Source organism: Daldinia decipiens, assembly GCF_022478715.1.
Source record: "Daldinia decipiens strain CBS 113046 unplaced genomic scaffold F4813scaffold_7, whole genome shotgun sequence".
NCBI lineage: Eukaryota > Fungi > Ascomycota > Sordariomycetes > Xylariales > Hypoxylaceae > Daldinia > Daldinia decipiens.
The window spans coordinates 1,021,460-1,040,900 of record NW_026054550.1 but is presented as its reverse complement, the minus strand read 5'-3'; the positions used below and the strand labels follow the sequence as shown (position 1 = coordinate 1,040,900).

The window sequence follows — 19,441 nt, the reverse complement described above, 5'->3', positions numbered from 1 at the left end:
ACTTTTAATACAAGTCATTCCTTTTCATCATCAGTTTCATCATCTAAAAGTCCTTGATATCAGGTCTAATAAGGCTTGATCCAAGGCCAAGACGTTTAAGTCTTGTTCAATATTTTTATTTTTATTAATGTTATAAATTAATTCGAAAACGTTTTTAATTTTTTTTTTAATATTTTTAAAAACTTGTATATATTTTTATAACGCCATAATTACCTTTTAAAATATTAAAATTTTATTATATATTTTTTTATAAAAGATAATATTTTAAATAATTATTTAATTTATTAATATAAGTTTTAAAATTAATATTAATACGTAAAACCACTTTTAAAAATCTTTAATAATAATTAACCTTAAACGTTTAACCTTAATAAAAATAATAAACCAATTAATTATTTAAATTTTCCAATTTTTAAGTACTTTTATAAATAATGTTATAACTTTTATATAATCATTTTAAATTTTATACTTTAATACGTATATATTTAAGTAGTTTTTTAAAATATTATATATATCTTAAATTATATATTTAAATTATTATATAATTTTAAAATAAGGTTTTAATATAATTTAAATAATTAATTATTTTAATTTAATAATTTCTTTTTATTAATTATATTTATTTTTAATACGTATATATGCGTTTAATTTTTTTAAGTAAAATTTTTATAAAGCTTTAATTATTTTTTATATTATTTAAAAAAGAAATGGTTAATTATTTAAGATTAATATTATTAGCGGTTAATTTTTTAATAAAATTTCCGTTTTTATTATTACTCCCGGTTAAGATTTAAGTAAGTCGGGTAGTTTTTTATAATTTTAAATTTAAAATATTCGAGGAAAGGGCTTAAATTAAACCATAAATTTTCTGTATATATCGATATTATTAAAATTTATTTATTTTTAAAACTAATAGTTTTAAATAAATAATATAAACGTTTTATTTTATACGTTTTAATTATTAAAATGTTTAAGTTTAAAATTTAATAATAATATAATAAAATTTATAATAAAATAAATAAATAAATAATAATTTATTTAAAATTTATTTTTAACGCGTATATATTATGTTATATGGTATTAGTTAAAATTTTATCTTTAAAATTTATATAATTTAAATATATAAAACTTTTAATTATTATATAATTAATACGTATTAAATAAGTATTATATAAGGTTTAATTTATTATATTATTAATTATTTAATTAATTAATATAAAATTGTAAAAACGCGTATTACATTGTTATTTTATATAAGATTAAGGATTTTTAAGTTATTTAATATAGTTAATTAATTTAATAGGTATTGTATATGGGAGTTTGGGAATGATATGAGTACCTTAAAAATCCACTTGTAACAGTAGGTACTTCATTTTATAGATAAACAAATGATGTGAAACTATTATAGAGTTGCAATATATTAGGTATTTAATACTATAATACTATTGAAAAATGAGCTCCTTGGATTACATACAAGATCTCTCATCGTGATGTTTGCTTATCTCATTGCTGCCCGCGCTCAGGCCTTTACGTTCTTACAAGCCGAAGGGTATGTGCAGAAGTTGATTCACAAAGTGATTGGCCTAATGATTAATTGCGTCATCCGCCCAATACACTTGTGAATCGAACATAGCAATATACACATAAGAAAGGTACCTACCTATGCTATAGATTATCACGGAGTTAGCCCTGGTAACCTAGTTCACTGTAGGGCAACTAATCGAGTCAAGCAAGGTCGTTGGACTGAGATAAACTGGTTCGTATATCACCAGTTAAGTCTCAATTTCATGTTTCTAGACTTTAGTTTAGGTATATGTAACGTAGCTAGGCACGTAATCTAAATTGGCTTCATAAATCCGTGTATAATTCGGGCATCGACTCCTATTCTCAACCGAAGGTTGTTAAACAGCAACCCTATTAGAAGTGGAGGCCAGATCAAGTTCTTTTCGAACCTCATATATCAGGGCTTGGTTCCTGGGTCATCGATCCGAACCACTACCTGTTCGTTATCAGCAGTATAAGCAAGCCAGCTGAAGCGCGTCCCGGTACGATCGACATATTCCTGCCACGCACGATGCTCGTCGTGTTCCCAGCCCGGGAAATTAAAATACTCGTCGAATATTACAATTGACCCAGCTACTAGACGTGGTCCACAGTGCTCTAGAACAGTCACTGCTGAGGAGTATAGATCGCTGTCGATGTGGAGCAGGGCGATGGGTCCGGGGTGCTCAGCAAGGAAGGGCACCAAGGTCTTGTCGAACCATCCGACTACTAGTTCGGCGCCGGGCACCTCAGGTGGGGCTTCAACGGCGAAGGCCCCGGGGCGGATCACCCAACGCCAAGCCTCTGGAAGGCCTTCAAAAGAGTCGAACCCGTAAACTCCACCAGACCGTCTGGCCGCAATTTTCCGAAGAGTGGAGCCTTGATAGACCCCGAATTCGAGAGCCATGCCTTCTTTCGGGGCTTCATCGAGAGCATGCCGTAGAGTCTCGTATTTATCGTAGTAAGGCATTGCATCGGGAAAGTTCTCGTTGACGAACCGAGCACTCGAGGTTGCTGCATCGCGCCATGCAGCTTCATATATGTCTCGTCTGTTACGATGATCGGCCTTGTTCCGGTCCTCAAGTATATTGTCAAGACGTGCGGCAAGCCACTCTTCATGTTTCTCGAACCGTGCGTCAACGCGGCTCTGAACAGTTTCATCGACCACCGTAGTTATGTACGTGCGTAGACGCGACCATAGCCTAGTTACGAGTGATACCCGGACACGAGGAGGGGTAGTCACAATGTTATGCTGCTTCGTGGATGTGGTATGATTTGCTGCATTCTCTTAGTAACAGGACAAATGACTGAAAAATAAGTTACTGATGGAGAAAGAAATATGCTCATTGGCTGATAGCACAACCTCTTCCGCCTTACAGCGTAGGAGATAGCTTTATACAACCATCATTCCGTCTCGCCCAGGTGTGAACTGATACCCTATTGTGTAGTATTTTGGATATCCATCCAAGCAAGAACTTACTTACCAGCCATTAAACTACTGGACCGAGATGCATCGGCTGCGACCGTCTGCTGTGTTACCGGAGGACGCATTGTGTCGAGTAGTACATGCAAACGATGCTCTTATAGACTGCGGTTTAAAGTGTTCGAGTTGGGAGGAAGGTTACGGAATAAGGCAGTGTGACTGATCACCTTGGAGGTCATTTTCCTACGTCTTTCAGCCCTAATATAGGTCCTCGTATGACCGCGTAACACCTCAGCCCAGCCTATAGTACTTTATCGTGCTTAATTTGCCCGAGTTACCACCGTGCTATCCGATCAAGGTGCCGAATGCAGTCATCGATAGCTATGGTACGGCAGCTATATTAGGAGCCCTACGACGGCAATCTACCGTGGCAATCACTATACAAAGCCAAATACACCGGAGAAAACATGGAAGGAAGCAGGCTGTCGTTTGTATTGCCGATCTACACACGACGTGATAACCAAAGTGGGGGTAAGAGAATACTGATAGTGTAAAAGAAGGTAGACGCGGTCCGTAACGTGAACTCGCTCTCCGAATGCGACTCACACGAAGGAGAAATAGGAGCGGCTAGATATATTAATGTTTATGTTATTGGATAGGACTTACGAGCTACCAATCGGAATTCAGCCCTTTTTTTTTGTATGACGCCAGCCGCACGTCGCATACTGCATTCTTCAACGGATCATTTGCAACGCAGTTGCTTTACGCTGCCTGGAGAATATTATACTTTTCCTCATGTCATCAACCTTATTCGATGCATGCAAGTCAAGTTAGGTACCCTAGATACTTAAGTTGATTATTAGTGGTACGATTGGAGTGCTTATGGTTTTGTTATTTAGGATAAAGTCATCTTCATGTTCGGTAAGCAGGCTTAGCGAATGCAACACAACTCCTGTTCCATAGACGGCTATTCGAAGATGCAAGGTGTTTTGGGGTTTTCACATTTTGGCGACTTTTGGTTCCTCGCACATCGTACATAGCCTAGTGATAATCAAAGAACTTAGGAGCTTGTAACTGAACTACATTCATCATAATATTTTCTTGTCGAACACGTACTAGATACCTATGTTTCGATTTGACTTCGAAATAAACTAGCGCTTGAAGCAAGAAACAAGAAGATGGTTATCTGACATAATACTTCCCAAACATGTTCTTGTTCGGGGAGATTCCCTAGAAAATTATACGGCATAGGGGTGATATGACCCAAATATTTAACTATATTAATAAGATCTTCTATGAAGAATTCTTATATTGAGATTTAATACTGGAAGCTTAACAGGCTTTCAGTTCAGTTCAGTTCAGTTACAGTTTATGTTCTAAGTATGACATTCTTTATACTGATATTATCTCGAATTGGAAATGCCGGGTTTGAATTAATATTAACTTGAACATATTGCAGTGCAATTCTGTTCTCTCGTTTTCCTAGTATTTACTATACACAATATATCATCCCATCGGAGATAAGAACGAGCGGATTTAAAGTTAGGGTAGTACCAATCTCTAGAAAACTATGGATAGGAATAGGGAAACATTTTGACAAGAGTTTTGGTAAGAAGGTTACCATACATAAAGACCTGCATGGAATCCTACTTGAGAATTATTGGTACCGTAGCTTCTAACCGGGATACAATTGAACCAAATAGCGGAAATGACACCGCATGTAACATCATCGGCAACTTGCGGTATGAATTGGTGTGTACATCGTACGTCGCTTACTATGAGACTTTTGCCATGAGGCTCTCGGCAACTGAATGCACTTATAGAAGCTCACCAATTCTATTACCTGCCCTTTACTTTTAATTATCAAGGATAAACTTTGCGATCTTAACATTGGGCACGCACATGATTCTAGCTGTGACTAATCATTTCCCATGAGATAACAGCGGGAAGGCTGGCTTTGACACGAAAGGGTGATGGAAATCCCCATAAGTCATATAAACAATTCATCCTCCGATTTCGCTATAGACCGACCGTAGTATAACCTGATCGACATGATTGTATTCGCACATAGATTTTAATATTGATCAAGTACCTAAGAAACTCCTACTTTTATTTGATCCGTACCAGGTTTATTTGAAAGGGCTTTATTCAAGTTTTGGCTGGCCCTTTAGTTGAAAACATTTCGAGAAAAGCGATGCCCCTATTATCGGCAATAGTCTGCTTAACTATTATAACCTTCTGGATAGGTACCTAGGAAGAGGTTATAAAAGCTACCTTCAAAGGCTTAGTTAGATAAGGTACCCAAACCATCACTTCCTGTAAAGGTTATTTGAGCTATAACTTGCAGATTTTATGATTGCGAAGATGTGAAATAATAACGAATAATCTTTCAGCATATTGTTACTGTATCAACCCAATGTTCCGCCTCATTCTTCTTACGCTTGAGTAATGGAACGCGCAAAAGGTAATTCAATGATTCGTTTAAACTGCTTTCTCTAGATTCTAAGCCAATTCGGTGGAGAGAGAACAGCTTTTTGAGAATTGGCATTCGTCGTGTTAGAAGAAATACTTGCTTCTGTCATTTCTAATCTTAACCCCCCCTTAGTCATTCCCAGTTGCAAAGAAAGAAAAGTACAACATGAATACCCCTTTTTACTGAGTTAATGGGGAACATGGTGGGGGTTCAAGTGGGCTGTGTGTATTGTAGGTGGTAGGTACCTATGTAAGTGCGTGTTTATTTACCGGGTTAGGGGCATCTTTCGATACCTGAGACTGTATAATAATTTTACACTAGCATCTAATCTCAACTAATACACTACCTAACGTACGTACTTAGACTCCGACAACTTCATGTAACTAGGTAAGCATACCTACCTAAGTTATCATAGAGCAGAAAGGCATAGACTTATCCACAAACGCCTATGCGGCTTGTGAGTACCTAAGACTAACGGTAACCCCTCGCTAATGATGAATCAAGTAAACAATTTGCGATAGCTAACTAATCTGATAACAATATTACAACTTCCCAGGATATATCTCTTCGGTTAAAATCTCATAGAACAATGCATAAACTGACTATTCCTGCAGCAAGTTATAAGTTCAGTAGCCCTTTAGTTCGTCCGTCCTCTGAATACCCCATCCGCACTTAATGGCGCACAAGAGACAAATACGGTATGCCCTCAAAGAACTTTCTGACTGTCGACCCGGTCTTGCGTCGAATCTTTGGCGGCGATGCTAATGTCTGTGGGGTCATCGTCATATTATGGCGGTCCCCGGTAGCCCTACGTGCATGTCTGGACATCATAGACGTCCATCCCCGATTTACCCGATATGGGCGCTCTCGGTTCGTGGCTTGATGCGCTGTTGAGATGGTATTTCTGATCGCCTCGAGATTTTTGCCGAAATGCTTTAGGTCGTACAGCTGAGAGACAAGATTCTCCACGCCAGCTTCATTGAGGACTTGATACTGCAATTGGTACTTGTTGTCTATATTGCGCGTTAAGACATCCACGAGCTCCTCATGCGCCCGGCGATCGTCCAATAGATCATCGAGGCGCTTTCTGTTTCCACCGACCTGGACCTTCATTTCCTCATCCCTAATAAGCATGTCCAGATACTCGAGCGTTGCATCGTTGTAGGGGGTGATAGAGTATTTCTTCAAGAAGACACCGAACCTGGCGGATGCCTTCTGAACTATCGTATGCTCCTCCTTATATTCGGCGATGAGATTATTCAGGCCTTGAATTGCTGCTTCTCTTAATACAACGTCGTCAGAGTTTGCTTGGATCTGACGTTCGACTTCGGTATCCGTCACTGTAGCCATGTATTCCTCCAGTTCAAATAGGACGTGGAGGTGCGATTGCCAGTGATGGGTACATATGCCACAGTAATTTCTGCCACCAAATGCGGCACACCCGATAAGACTAGGATGGGCTACTTGATCAATCTTAACGTCGTCGAGATAGCAGATAGGATGGCAGTGTGTCTTGTATACAGTGACAACCACGCCTCCCCCATCATCCCTGAGCTCGATGCAGTCCTTGTCCTTGCAGACGGTCCGCGGCATATCAAGTTGTTTAGAGCGTAGATGCCTCTTCTCTATATGAAGCCGATCTCTTAGCTTTTCTCCCGTGACACGGGTGTCCGTCACTGTAAAAGTTCGAGTTAGCGAATATTTTAATTAAAACTTGCAATTGTTCATATTTTAGAAACGCCAAGTAATAAGGTATTCCAAAAGAGTCAAGAAATTTCCACCAGACAAGTAATAGACGTTACGCACTTTCCTTGATTTTATCTTCCGACATAGCAATATTAGCCTTGATGAGCGCCGAAATTTCGGCCATTGGCTTGGTCAAGCTCGCTATCAGCTGCCTTGCGCCGTTGAGACTTATGGTACTTTGAACTTTATGCGGGGTCTTGGACTTGAAATAATCAATAAGGCGCAGTGTCTCCATCCTCGAATGCTTCCAACTACGTCGAAAGTCCTCCTCGTTCTCCATCACCGTCCCGTTCTTGAATGCAGCAAGATAACGGAAGCTCTCTGAGTCGAAGCAATATGTTGTATGAGTTGTCAGTGATAGACCAATATCAGCGTGCTTCTGTATCAGAGTGCTAAGCGGCCCAAATGTATCACCGGGAGTGTAGTTGGAGATCCGTGTGTTAGTGAAGCCAAATGCCATGTTGTTTGCCGCCGAGCGGTGGAGATGCGTTAACAATTCTTTCATGCAAAAGTTGAAGGTGACGGTCAATCTCGCATTGTTCGACTTTACCAGGATGAGTATGCCGTGTAAGTCATCATAACTACTTAAAGTTGATAGTATATCGGCCATGTTCTTCTTGTCGTATTGAATCCCCCGTGTATCCCCGATACCAGGTGTGTCAATTAGCCGAATTGTGCGGTTGCCAATAGTGACAGGATAGACGGTAGTTCGCTGTGTAGCTGACGCTCCTTTGCTGCCATCATGTTCATCATCCCTCGTACCGACCTGGATTTTGATCTGCTCGATAGCTCCATCTGGTCGATTTCTGTCCATGATCTGCGTGGAGAAGGAACATGGTATAACCCAATTGAGACCCTCTTCTGCTTTAGCTTCGTCTAATGTCTTGAATGACAAGTAATTGACGAAGGCGTTGATGAATGTTGATTTTCCCACACCAGTCTCGCCTAGAATCAGAATGTTTACATTTTCCGAGTCTCCCAGGTTCTTCAGCTGAGATAAGACGTGCTGAGAATGGCACTTTTCGAATATTCCACCATGACTCGGGTGATCACACTTGAAGCTGAAGTTTTCATACAAACTGCGTCCGCAATCGCAGTATATGTACTTGTCGGTGAACCCGAACTCAACAGGGGTACGGCACTTGGAACATTTCCATTCACAGATACGGCTTCGACTGCAACTTTGGCTCGGACAAGGCATAGTAATGAGTCGTCTTTTCAGTGGTCTCTGTATATCTCGGTTCTCAAGGGTTCCTTCCGTGTACTGAACAAAGCACTGTTTCGCAAGCCAATTCTGCTCCTCAAGAACATCCTCGGAGACCAAATCTCCTTTCTCGTAATACGAGATATACGCAGAAGGTGAAACACGCCCTGCTGCATCATCGTCGGATATAATATAGAGGGTATCGGGGGTTTGATGACGCAATAATTCTTGGAATAAGGCTGTATTTTCATCCCAAGACTTACTATCGTTCAAAGCCGCATTGCTAAGCGAGAATACGTAAGCACCCTTGTTGCCTATGGAATCGATGATAGGGTTTTCAGTGTTGGTGTAGGTCGCACCGATACGAGTAGCTTCAAGTACAAATTTGATCTTGGTGACATGTCGGTCAGTCGCGTTGGCCAGAATAGCGGGTGATGCTTCATCGCTAATGTAGGCGGCATGGAGATTCTGGAGAACAATTTCTTTATCCTTCCCACTCCGTATACTTACGAGAGCCTCCGCGTACTCTTGCTCGAAGCTCTGCAACGCGCGTTTTAGCTCGGATATCTTCGATTCTACTTCCTTGCGAAGACGTTCGGAACAGTACTCCTGATGCTGTGAAATGTATCCATAGTTACTGTGGAGTTTCTGATAAGACCGAGAAAAGTCGTCGAATAGGTGAACTAAGTGATTCTCAGTTTCCAAGCTGATAGGAGTAATGGCTGCACCAAGACTATCTTCATAGTCCAGGATAATTCCGAGAACGCTAATTGGAAATAGCGAATACGTAATCGGTAGACCCCTATTGGAATATTCCTTTTCAATACGTATGGGAATAAGGCTCAGTTCGGAGCGTGCCTTCTCTAAAGTTTCTACCACGACACCACATTCAGCGGATATGTCGCTGTATGTTGTGATTTCCAGTGGCATATCGGTATCTGTTAGTCCATGGATAGAGCTCTCTGGACCTATCGGCGTATCGGTTTCGATGGCTGATTTGAAATTGGAAATCTCGGTTCGAAATTGAGCCTCAACTGCCGTTTGGGCTGCAGAGCTGCCAACTGCATGTTGTATTGAGACAATGCTTTGGATACCCCAGTCAATTCCGACGACAAAATGTGTAGCCTCTAAGTCAGATAAGGCCTCCCAGTCTATGGCTGCTTGATTCCGAGGGTGCATTACATTGAACTTCTCCCGTGCTGAGATAATTTTGTGATGAATAGCGGCATGGAGCATACCATCTCTTTGCTGTGGGATATCGAGATACGTACCGGCTCCTTTCGGCTTTATGAGCTTAGCAAGAATACTCGCACCTAGGTCAGCGCCTATGTTCATGAGATCGAACTTAGCCTGATAGGAATCGTCAAAGATAACATTGACTTCGGGTAATTGACCTGTGGGAACTGCAGATGACACCTGGAATAGTTGGCCTTCTCCTCTCAGTAAGGACTGAGAGAGAAATTGGTCGGTTCTGGCATCATAGAGCCTACCAAAAGGTACTTGTTCTCCTAAGGCAGGTCGTGATAGCTGCCCGTTATTGTTCGTATTTATGACGTACATGTTTCTCGTCTTGGCCCTGAGTAGACCATCTAGTTGCGACTAAAATAAAGTAATCATAGATGAGATGATGAGAGGGATTGCTCGATATTTCAAATTTATGATATCAAGGCAGATTATGTGACTTTAAGTTTAGATCTGTGATCGCCAAACCGGCTGGCGAGGTAAATGAGAAACGGTTTTGGCACAGATCTTGTGTGAAGCCTACCCTAGCCAGAACCTCCTAAAAACCATCACTTCAAATATTAAATCTGCCAGCTTTCATCACATACCTAGGTATGTATGCACGTATGTATGTTGGTTGCCTACGAAGTTGTTTCTGCACCAATGTCACACGGACAACACCGCCAAAAGGGTGTAGCCCGGAACACGAGGTGGCCGAGGGCCAGTTAGGCGGTTAGGATAACCAATATTAGGATCATTGGATAAGAAGCATCACGAGGCCATGCAGACATATGCAAAGACAACCAACATGTATTTCGTATCTCGGCTAGGCACCAAGATACGTATCTAGATTACTTTACAAATAGGCCGGATATCTGCCTCGAACAAGAAGAAGAAACCAAAGAAACGTATTGACGAACAAGATTAAATTTGCACCGTCCTACCGTTCACTCTGGCTTCTGTACTCCTTATAGGTAGGTAGGTACCTAGGTATTGCTTGCACCGTTCCATAAGTCAAACCACCCTTACTGGGGCCACCCTAGTGGGGGCCACCCATTTCCTATATAAAATCAATAACTTCGCATATCTATAATTAATTCAAAGAAATAGATAAAAATATATAATCTTTGATGTTTTACCTTTCGATTATTATAATAGTTTATGTATATTTTATTATATTTAAAATCTAATATTTTAATAGTAAAATAGTAAAATATATTTTTAATATTATTTTTAAAAATTAAAAAATTTTAATTTTATATAGGAATTTTATTAAATTATTATAAAACTTTATAAACGTTTATAACTTCTTATATAAATAAGTTATATAACTGGCTTTAAATTTAAAGATTATATTAAAACGTTTTTTATTTAACTATATAAATTTTATATTTATACCATATTAATTGGTAAAATTATAAGTAATAATATCCCTTAACAGTTTTATATATAAATTTATATGTGTAATTGTTAGTATATAATTTTGTATTTATTTTACCATAGATATTAATCCTGCAATTTTTTCAAAATTTTATACCTGATGAGAATCCAATACCGTACTCAAAATCAAAGACCGTATAATTTTACCTATTTTCTTGAATTAAATAAAGATATGCGAAATCGTTGATTTTATATGGGAAATGGGTGGCCCCCACTAGGGTGGCCCCAGTAAGGGTGGTTTGACTTAGTTCAAGAACCAAACCGAGGTGCGTACAAAGTGAGTGAGTAATCATATTGGTATTGTAAAATGACACGTTATGCGTTGCTACCGAAGCCTGACTTGATTGATCATTTTGTTAATGTATATTATTATTGTCGACGTGGACTGCAAAGTCTTGAACCACTTGGACATCCATTCTTGGACATCAATTCTTGAACATCAACTCCAATTTCCCCGCGTTTACGAAAGCCTGATATCAATTCTCGTCTCCCAATCCGCTACCATTAACGATATTTATGGCGCCATCTGTGGTGGAAAATTGGTAAAGAAGGCGAATAACGAATTTATATTCGGCGCGTGTAATATGTTACCTTGGATCGACTTACATAGGAGGTAGCGTATATTGTTGTTATTTGGCCCCCAAGGAATACAAAGTAGTATTAACTATACTAGGCGCCTAAGTAAGTGAACTGTTAGGCTGATGTAGTATTATAGATATCCCAAGGTGGATTGTGTTGATTGTAATAAGGGATTCTGGGCTTGGAACGTAGATTCAATTTACTAATAACTTTCAAATGCTTAAGGTCTACCAATACAACAATTGCAATATACTGTAAATAAAGATGGTACTTCCGTATCCTTATGCTCCTTGGGGTTTTAACTCATCTACTTCGGTGTATGGAGTTATTATTCCACCATTTTACTGTCGTTATATTATACTTAACTGGCCAATGCAACGCGGTATCTGTAAATTCGTTGTGCTTTTTCATAAACCTTGCTATTGTTATACGTAGTCGACAACAGAAACCCCGGCAGTTCAAATTTAAATTTCATGATTGGAAGTTACACTAGATCAAATCCGTATATTCAACTCGTGGGAGTCGTAATGGCATAAAATATAATCAGTACGTTACTTCGTAGCGATATCATCCCCTCCATATCTACATCACCCCAAGCCGAATAACGCCGTAAAGCCAACCGTTTCTCGTAAAGCACCTATTCAGAAACACATCACCCCCACTATAGTCCCCGTAATTCCGTCATCGCTGCGAGGCTTTCGGGTATAGGGGCAGTCTCTAAGATGGTAGGGTCCTCGCGGAATTGCGGACTTTGAATGACCCCTTTTATGATAGATAGTACATTCCGTTCGATGACACTCACTGGACCATCAGGCTTATCAGGAGCAGACATAACTCTGCATAGGTAGTTGAGCGCACTTCGTAACGCACGTCCCTTATCCTCAGGGGTCGAAGGGCCACTAATATCAACCGCCTGGGTGATAAGTGCCGGTATATACGTAACTTGAACTGCTGGCTGAGATACACAGCCGTCGATGTTGAGATGCTTTCGCAAAGACTTCCTGACCTGGCCCTCAAGGGACGACCATACTTGGCTGTATAGTTCAGCAGTCGCCAGGTCAGCAACACTGCTCATACATAAGAGCCTAGCGAAAGCACGATCGTCTTCAACATTGAGATCAAGCAGCCGAAAGCCCTTCTCATGGAGTAGGTTTAGCCGACGCGCTAAAACCATATCGTATCCTGCGCGTAGACTTAAACCGCCCTCGATTATACCCATTCCAACGTCGTATACAGTATGGTAAGCATCGAAATTGGATTGGGTTAGTTTCTTTGCGCAAGTCCAATCCAGGTGGCCCGCTGCGCCCGCAATATCGAGCAGCTGCTCCTGAAACCGGAGTCGAAAGCTACGGGTGTGACCCTTCACCTTCTCAAGACTAATCAGGCAAGCTGGCGTGTTCTCCGCCTGGGCAAGTTGTCCAAAGTTGAACTCTGCACCCAATTCCATGCCGCGGATAATATCAGCCTTGTCTTCTGCAGAAAGACGATCTAAGCAACCCACGACGCCAGTTTCAACCGCCTTGAGGAGGATGATATCGTGATTCATAGAGGCGATATTCTCTCCGGTTTTCTTTTGGTAATCGGAGGCGAGCTGTTCATCCTTTCCTATATCATTCACCACTATGGAAGTAATGAGAGCGTATAATTCATTCGGATTCTCAATTGAACCAGCATAGAAGTTACAAATCCATTCGAATGATTGGCGAGAAAGTTTGTGAGCTTCAGCTTGATTTGCAACGAGGATATCGTATTCTCCATTGTAAATCCATTTCAAGGTTAATACCCCAACAAGTGTACGATTAACTTCATCGTAGTCTTCTCCGTACAAGATCGCAGAAGGCGATTTCGAGAACAGGTTGACTTCCCTTCTACCGCCGACAGAGTACGCACTCTTCAACCGGCAAAGCTCATCTTCGAATTCATCGCGAACAAGCCTAAGAAGCGTTTCGTCAGGAAGCTTAAAAAGAACAGCTGGTTCTGTCGTGTATTCGCGGAGAGTACGAGGGAGAGACATGATGATAACCGGTATATCGAAGACAAGGGAGATGAGGAGTTTGAAGGTATCCAGAGCCTGATAATATATGTATTGTTATATGTATTATGCTACACGAATGGGGGCTGTGCAAAATACAGATTAAGTACCTGTTTGCTTGAGGCCCTCAGATAGTGGCAGGGGATGTGTGGCTTAACCGGTACTAAGACCAGGGGATGCTAGGGGAGGTTTCATGGATGCCGAGAGGAAGATGTAAAATCGGCCTTGTCAACTTCCAATTAAATACACTTTTAACTATCGGTGCACTGGCCACTTTTACCCGTCACCGTCATACGAACAGGTGTAAGAAAGTAACCTAGTAACTCACGAGTCACGATAGATTGATCTTAGCATATTGATCTAACATTAGAAGGTGTACATATGGTTTTGACAATCGAATTGATGATTTCTTATTGGCATGTGACAGGCGATAATCAACCTGCCAAGGCTTATTATCATCTTCCTGCCCATGAATAGTCAAGCGACTAGGACTCGTGACATAGTTCTCAGTAAATGGCGACGCATATAAGTACCTGATTTACATTATGCTTATTATTCTATGTTACTAACGATAATAAATATTGGGTGGGTAGGTACCTAGGTAGACAGACGTTCCGGAATGCAACAGGTTTGCCTACTTGGAAAGCCTTACATATTCTATGTTAACGAAGTTATTGAGTACCTGAGCTTAGATATGTGAATTTCTCCTTCATGTCTTAAACCTTAGGATGTAGGTATAAATAATAGTAAAACGAAGTAACTATTGGAACTTATACTATTAAAAATGACGCTCGCATACAGAGGAACCTTAGGTATTTAATTAATAGTAATATTCCAAGATACTGCTACTCACTCCCTTAACTTAGAATTGCTTGGTCGATATCTAATATCACAAATAGCGACATGTTGCAAAGAGATCTCATTTTCTACTTATAAAATGAAACCTTTCTCTACGATCTCATCATTCTTTTTCTCTTGATCCCTCTATCTCAACTATCTTGCAATATAAACCAAATCATCTTTTTGAAAGCAATATCACCCCAGTTAACCCTTGGTAAGTAGCATTTCGTTTTCTAAAACCCCTATTAAATATACATACCATCATAAATACCTTAGGTACACTACTCGAGTGTCTGGATTTTCCACCCTACCTTTTACTCCCGATCTATCCCACGTTTATATTGTCTAGTCTCCGGAATCAATACCTACCTAGTTTACTAATCAACCATCAAATGCAGCAATATTTGGTCAAAAAGGATGGCGTCTTCTGACAATGACCAATCTCTACCACAATCCCCTCACTGGTCAACTAATTACCAAGGCTCCCGAGCTTCAAGGAAAAATTACTCAGAAGAAATTACCGAAGAGCAAAATTGTTCTGTATGGATAACTTATCTTCCAGCTGGGTGCGATTCTGCAATGCTTTGCCACTCTCTCAGAGGAACAGGAAAAATCTACTCGATGTTCATAAACCCTCCGAACGACCAGCATCGTACTTCAGCTGCAAAAGCGGTCTTCTGGGACCATCTAGGAGTGAACAGGCTGATGCATACTGTCGAATCGGGGCAGTTCAGAGTAGGCTATAACCGACCCCGAGTGATACCGCACCGAATAAAAGTCAGCGCACAAGTCCCGTCAAAAAGATCCCGTGTCATAGAGATCAGTGGACCGATGGAAATTGTAAACCGCGATTTTCTGAACGCTTTCTTTCTTGAAAAGTTCTGGTTTGGCGTCGAGAGTGTCCAGACGATAGGGATCTACGAGGGGCTATCGATCATGAAGTGGAGCTTCTGCTGTTACCGCTGCCAAAGCCAATACGCAGTTCATCATATATTCGACCAAAAGCGTCGTCAAGATCTCACTGACATCGAGCGGCGTTTCTGGTCTCAGGTTTACGTACGATGGTTGGAGGACCCATGTGCCTAATCTTGACAAGGTAAAGGGTTGAATGAAAGCCTTCACAGGTAAATAGTACGAATAAGATGATTTACACGCGAATTTTTAAATTATTTTACTTTTAAATCTTGGAGGCATGTAGAGACGATCTTCGATAGTTAATGCAGGCTTTATTTGTTAGCAATATAGTATATGAGTGGGTATTAAACTCTTAGCTTTTCCCCTTAAAGCCATCTAAGTAATACGATAATGCGCATATTCAGTACTCTATATATATTAAAAATATAAATGATAAGAAAGCTTATCCAGCCTAATAAAACCTTTCAAGTTACATCTTCAAGAGCATCAAATATGCATTGCTGTACGATATTACAGATCGTCTCGTTGCTCTCCCATTCTGCACCACCGCGATTGATACCATAATATGCGGGTTGCGTGTTACTAACCTCGCTATAAACCCATCGCTCAAGGTCAACCATCATGGGGCGGTCTTGTGGATTGCTCGCCATACATGCCGCGATAATAAGACGCATGTCTCGATCAATGTATGGAAGCGGATCTGGCTCATCATGTTCGGGACCGCCCAGTATACCAGAGGCCGGCGATAGTACGGCAGAAGAATAACCAAGCCTGCTTAGATCTACTTGTACATCTTCTCCTGTATACTTCCAGTCGGTTTGGAGGGTTAGAATGGTAGCCATCATCTACCAAACCACAAATTAGTAAATAAACTGTAAAGGGTTATTGTAAGATAGCATAAGTTGAAAGTAGTCACCACGTACTATTCCTATATCTTCTATATTCTGTTGCTCTCCAGTCGCAACTGAAGCAAAGTCACTCGAATTACTTAAGAAAGCGGAATGTAAGTAAGTACCATTAAGTAACATTGACTTAAACTTCGTTCTTAACATGCAGGCATGAACTCACATTCTTTGGGCAAGGCCAAAATCTAAAAGTTTTAATATTGGTGAAATAGCGTGCTCGGGGTCATCCGCGAGTGATCCGAACATGAAGTTGCCACCATGTATATCATTGCTAAAAACCTTGGTGAGCCTACTTCTCAGCCATTGCAGTATTGGCAGCGAAATCAACCTGTAGTTTACTTTGAAGCCGAGGTAACGAGATGAATAGAAATCTGAGAAACTTTCACGTACTGTACCAACCCTGTTGGTTTATCAAGAAATTGAATAGTTTTCTCATCACTATCTGACGAACTTGGAGGCCATGCCATATCAATACAAGCCCGAATCACTGCCAAGTATATATTAGCTTAATTCTATAGTTTATAAAGACACTGTAACTAATAAGCATGGTGTACAAACTTACTACAGAGAAATATTCGCCAAAGCATACGATTTGGTAGACTCACAAACCCCGCCACTCTAGCCCTTTTCAAAAAGGCATTTAGAGTACCATTTTCCATTTCCTCTAGAAAAATCCATGCCCAGCCGAGACGTTGAGCAGAAGCTAATGGATCATCTGGACTATCTATCATGCTCACAATATGTTGACAATAACGTAACGTCTACCGATACCAAATAAAGTCAGTATCTTCACGTTCCTGACAATTATTATATAGTACCTCTAAAATCATTTTCTCTCTTGCCACTCCTTCAACATCTGATCCTCTAGATGGATCCGCTACTTTAGCCACTAATCTTCGAGACAGAGGATTGGGTTTATTTAATTCCACATATTTGATTTTGTAAATGGAACCTTGGCCTCCATTTCCAAGCAGCCCTTCGTAGTGAAACATATTACTCGAGTCGAAAAAAGCTTTTAATGCAGCAAATTTATCTCTGGGCACCCTCCGTGCCCGCCGCCGACGACGAGGCTCAAAAGAGTCCATGTTTATGAATGAAAATTAAGTTGATCTTAATGGTCTGAAGAGAAATTATGTAAATGTTAATGTAAGGGTCAGTGTTTAACAATAGGCTTATGTCTTTGTTCTTAGTTTATCGCGTTGTTTACACATTTTCCGGTTCCGGTTATCACATCTCTAATCAACTCGTTCGGTTTGTCACTCCATGACTGTCATTGAGGTGAAAAGATTGCAAATTATTTCCAAGTTATTATTTTACTCAATCCAAGATAGTGGACGAAATACATCGTCTGCGAGGGTTAAATATACACAGTCTTTACAGGGCATGATACATCTGAAGTTTTGATTGACTTGAAGTTTGGTAAATTGCTGTCAGAGATACTCCTTGATTGATGCCATACGTAAACTGAATGTTAGAAGTAGTAGCGAAGCTGCTGTATAGTAGTCGTATAGTAGTATGAATCTATTAACGCTTGACCTTCTATGCTCTTTCGAGGGCGCCCCTTATATGTCTATTCTACGTAGATCTATACCTAATTCATACTAGCTTCACTTGTCCCCTGACAATTGTGTTATTATTGCATGGTATAGAATATTCCTATTAAAATTTAAAATATCAAAAGAGGGGAAATACCTATGATGTTCGGTTACCGATATTGAAGAAAGTGTCAAATAAAATATGTCACGGTGTAAACAGCGTCGGTACAGTTATCTTGCTTAATAATCAACTCAGCGTCTATATGAGCGATCGGCTCTAGCTCATTACACTCACTTTCATGTTCCTTCGAAGAGAATCTACTGCATTCTCATTGGATCCTTGCATCATACATGACAGGCACCTAACACGTGATAAAATATTCACAAAAAAAGGTTGTAGTTACTTGTATGTAATACTTTTTTCTGTAGACGTATTTTATGTCTCGTAGAGGGGATTGTTTTCTTCAGTCTTAAAGGTCTTCGGTTGAGAGACATGTACTAGTCGATACCTAGGTAAACAAAAAGGAGACTACTGGTTACCTACATTATCATACGTGACAAGCATCATGATATAAGGGGTAGATTTTGCCATCTTTGTCGTGAAGCAACTAAGATCAAAAGATCCCTCGGTTCACTAGTCTTGCCGCTTATTTATCCTGGATTTGTTAACGAATCATATTTGAAAGTACCCGAATAACTCAAGTTCAACTCAACTAGCAAATGAAAGCGCAAATGTTCAACTTTGGAGGAGTTTAAATCGTTACAGATCTTACCTTCAACCCGTTCTCAAACATATTGCCAATACTATGATAACACATATTACCTTTCCGGCTAGATGAATCATACCAAACTACGTGGTAGAGAATTTGTGTAAGTGACAAAGTCGCAACATGTGTCAAGTTCGCACTTCGTCGGATGACTTCAAGATATTCTTATTTCATAAACCACTTACATGCCTTATCAAGTTCATTAAGTTTCTGATAATCAACATCTCTCACATAGCATCGATATTTACAATCGACACTACTGTCGCGAACGCATAATAAATACAGTGTATACGACATGTACTATGTATTGAAAGCCTGTGGATTGAAGATGCACTATTCGTGGGTAGAGATGTAGCTCAGACTTTTAAGTGTTATATTGTTGTGGATCTCTGATCGGCCATATTTTTTTCGCCACTATTTATTATATTAGGGGCGGGTATTTCGTCGCTTGTCTCTAAAAGGTTTATGGTAGGTATATCAATCGGTTCGTTGCAATTAATGCCAATATCATTTTAACAGGTAGGCATGATGTTACATTGATAATATTAAATAGTAGACCTTGTACATTCTTCAATATGGTCAATAGGAGATTATTCAACCGCCGATGTCAAAAAATAGGAGCATTTGTTCCCGCATCGAGGTATCCGCTTAGCCGTCTTAATGGTAGAGTGGACGCCGAATTCGCCCCGAGCCGGGTGAAGGGAAACAAGGAGTTTACGGAGCCAGACACTTAGGCAAATAGGTCCCCACACTATGTCTTTTCTATAAAATATCGGGCAGCGTTCTGGAAGCCGAAGCCTGAGCGTGTTTCCCATACGG

At 40.1% G+C, this 19,441-nt stretch overlaps 5 protein-coding genes across 5 annotated transcripts; 1 reads left to right on the top strand and 4 right to left on the bottom strand.

The window, feature by feature from the left end:
• Positions 1-1,735: 1,735 nt before the first annotated feature.
• On the bottom strand, positions 1,736-3,049 carry F4813DRAFT_351630 (uncharacterized protein). The gene has a single exon (XM_049242431.1). It carries the CDS (start codon positions 2,510-2,512, stop codon positions 1,961-1,963), a length of 552 nt encoding a protein of 183 aa, XP_049102270.1. The 5' UTR covers positions 2,513-3,049; the 3' UTR covers positions 1,736-1,960.
• Positions 3,050-5,679: 2,630 nt separating this feature from the next.
• On the bottom strand, positions 5,680-10,285 carry F4813DRAFT_351628 (uncharacterized protein). Its single transcript, XM_049242430.1, has 2 exons — positions 7,245-10,285; positions 5,680-7,114 (listed from the first exon to the last, which is right to left on the bottom strand). The coding sequence occupies exons 1-2, from the start codon at positions 9,946-9,948 to the stop codon at positions 6,111-6,113; spliced, it is 3,708 nt and encodes a 1,235-aa protein (XP_049102269.1). The 5' UTR covers positions 9,949-10,285; the 3' UTR covers positions 5,680-6,110.
• Positions 10,286-11,853: 1,568 nt separating this feature from the next.
• On the bottom strand, positions 11,854-13,814 carry F4813DRAFT_351625 (uncharacterized protein). The gene has a single exon (XM_049242429.1). It carries the CDS (start codon positions 13,640-13,642, stop codon positions 12,290-12,292), a length of 1,353 nt encoding a protein of 450 aa, XP_049102268.1. The 5' UTR covers positions 13,643-13,814; the 3' UTR covers positions 11,854-12,289.
• A 998-nt stretch (positions 13,815-14,812) lies between these two features.
• On the top strand, positions 14,813-15,586 carry F4813DRAFT_401237 (uncharacterized protein; the record flags this gene model as incomplete). Its single annotated transcript, XM_049248381.1, has 1 exon — positions 14,813-15,586. Exon 1 carries the CDS (start codon positions 14,918-14,920, stop codon positions 15,584-15,586), a length of 669 nt encoding a protein of 222 aa, XP_049102267.1. The 5' UTR covers positions 14,813-14,917.
• A 223-nt stretch (positions 15,587-15,809) lies between these two features.
• On the bottom strand, positions 15,810-17,445 carry F4813DRAFT_351623 (kinase-like domain-containing protein). Its single transcript, XM_049242428.1, has 6 exons — positions 17,139-17,445; positions 16,883-17,081; positions 16,711-16,807; positions 16,484-16,591; positions 16,339-16,402; positions 15,810-16,260 (listed from the first exon to the last, which is right to left on the bottom strand). Exons 1-6 carry the CDS (start codon positions 17,403-17,405, stop codon positions 15,880-15,882), a joined length of 1,116 nt encoding a protein of 371 aa, XP_049102266.1. The 5' UTR covers positions 17,406-17,445; the 3' UTR covers positions 15,810-15,879.
• Between the last annotated feature and the right edge of the window lie 1,996 nt (positions 17,446-19,441).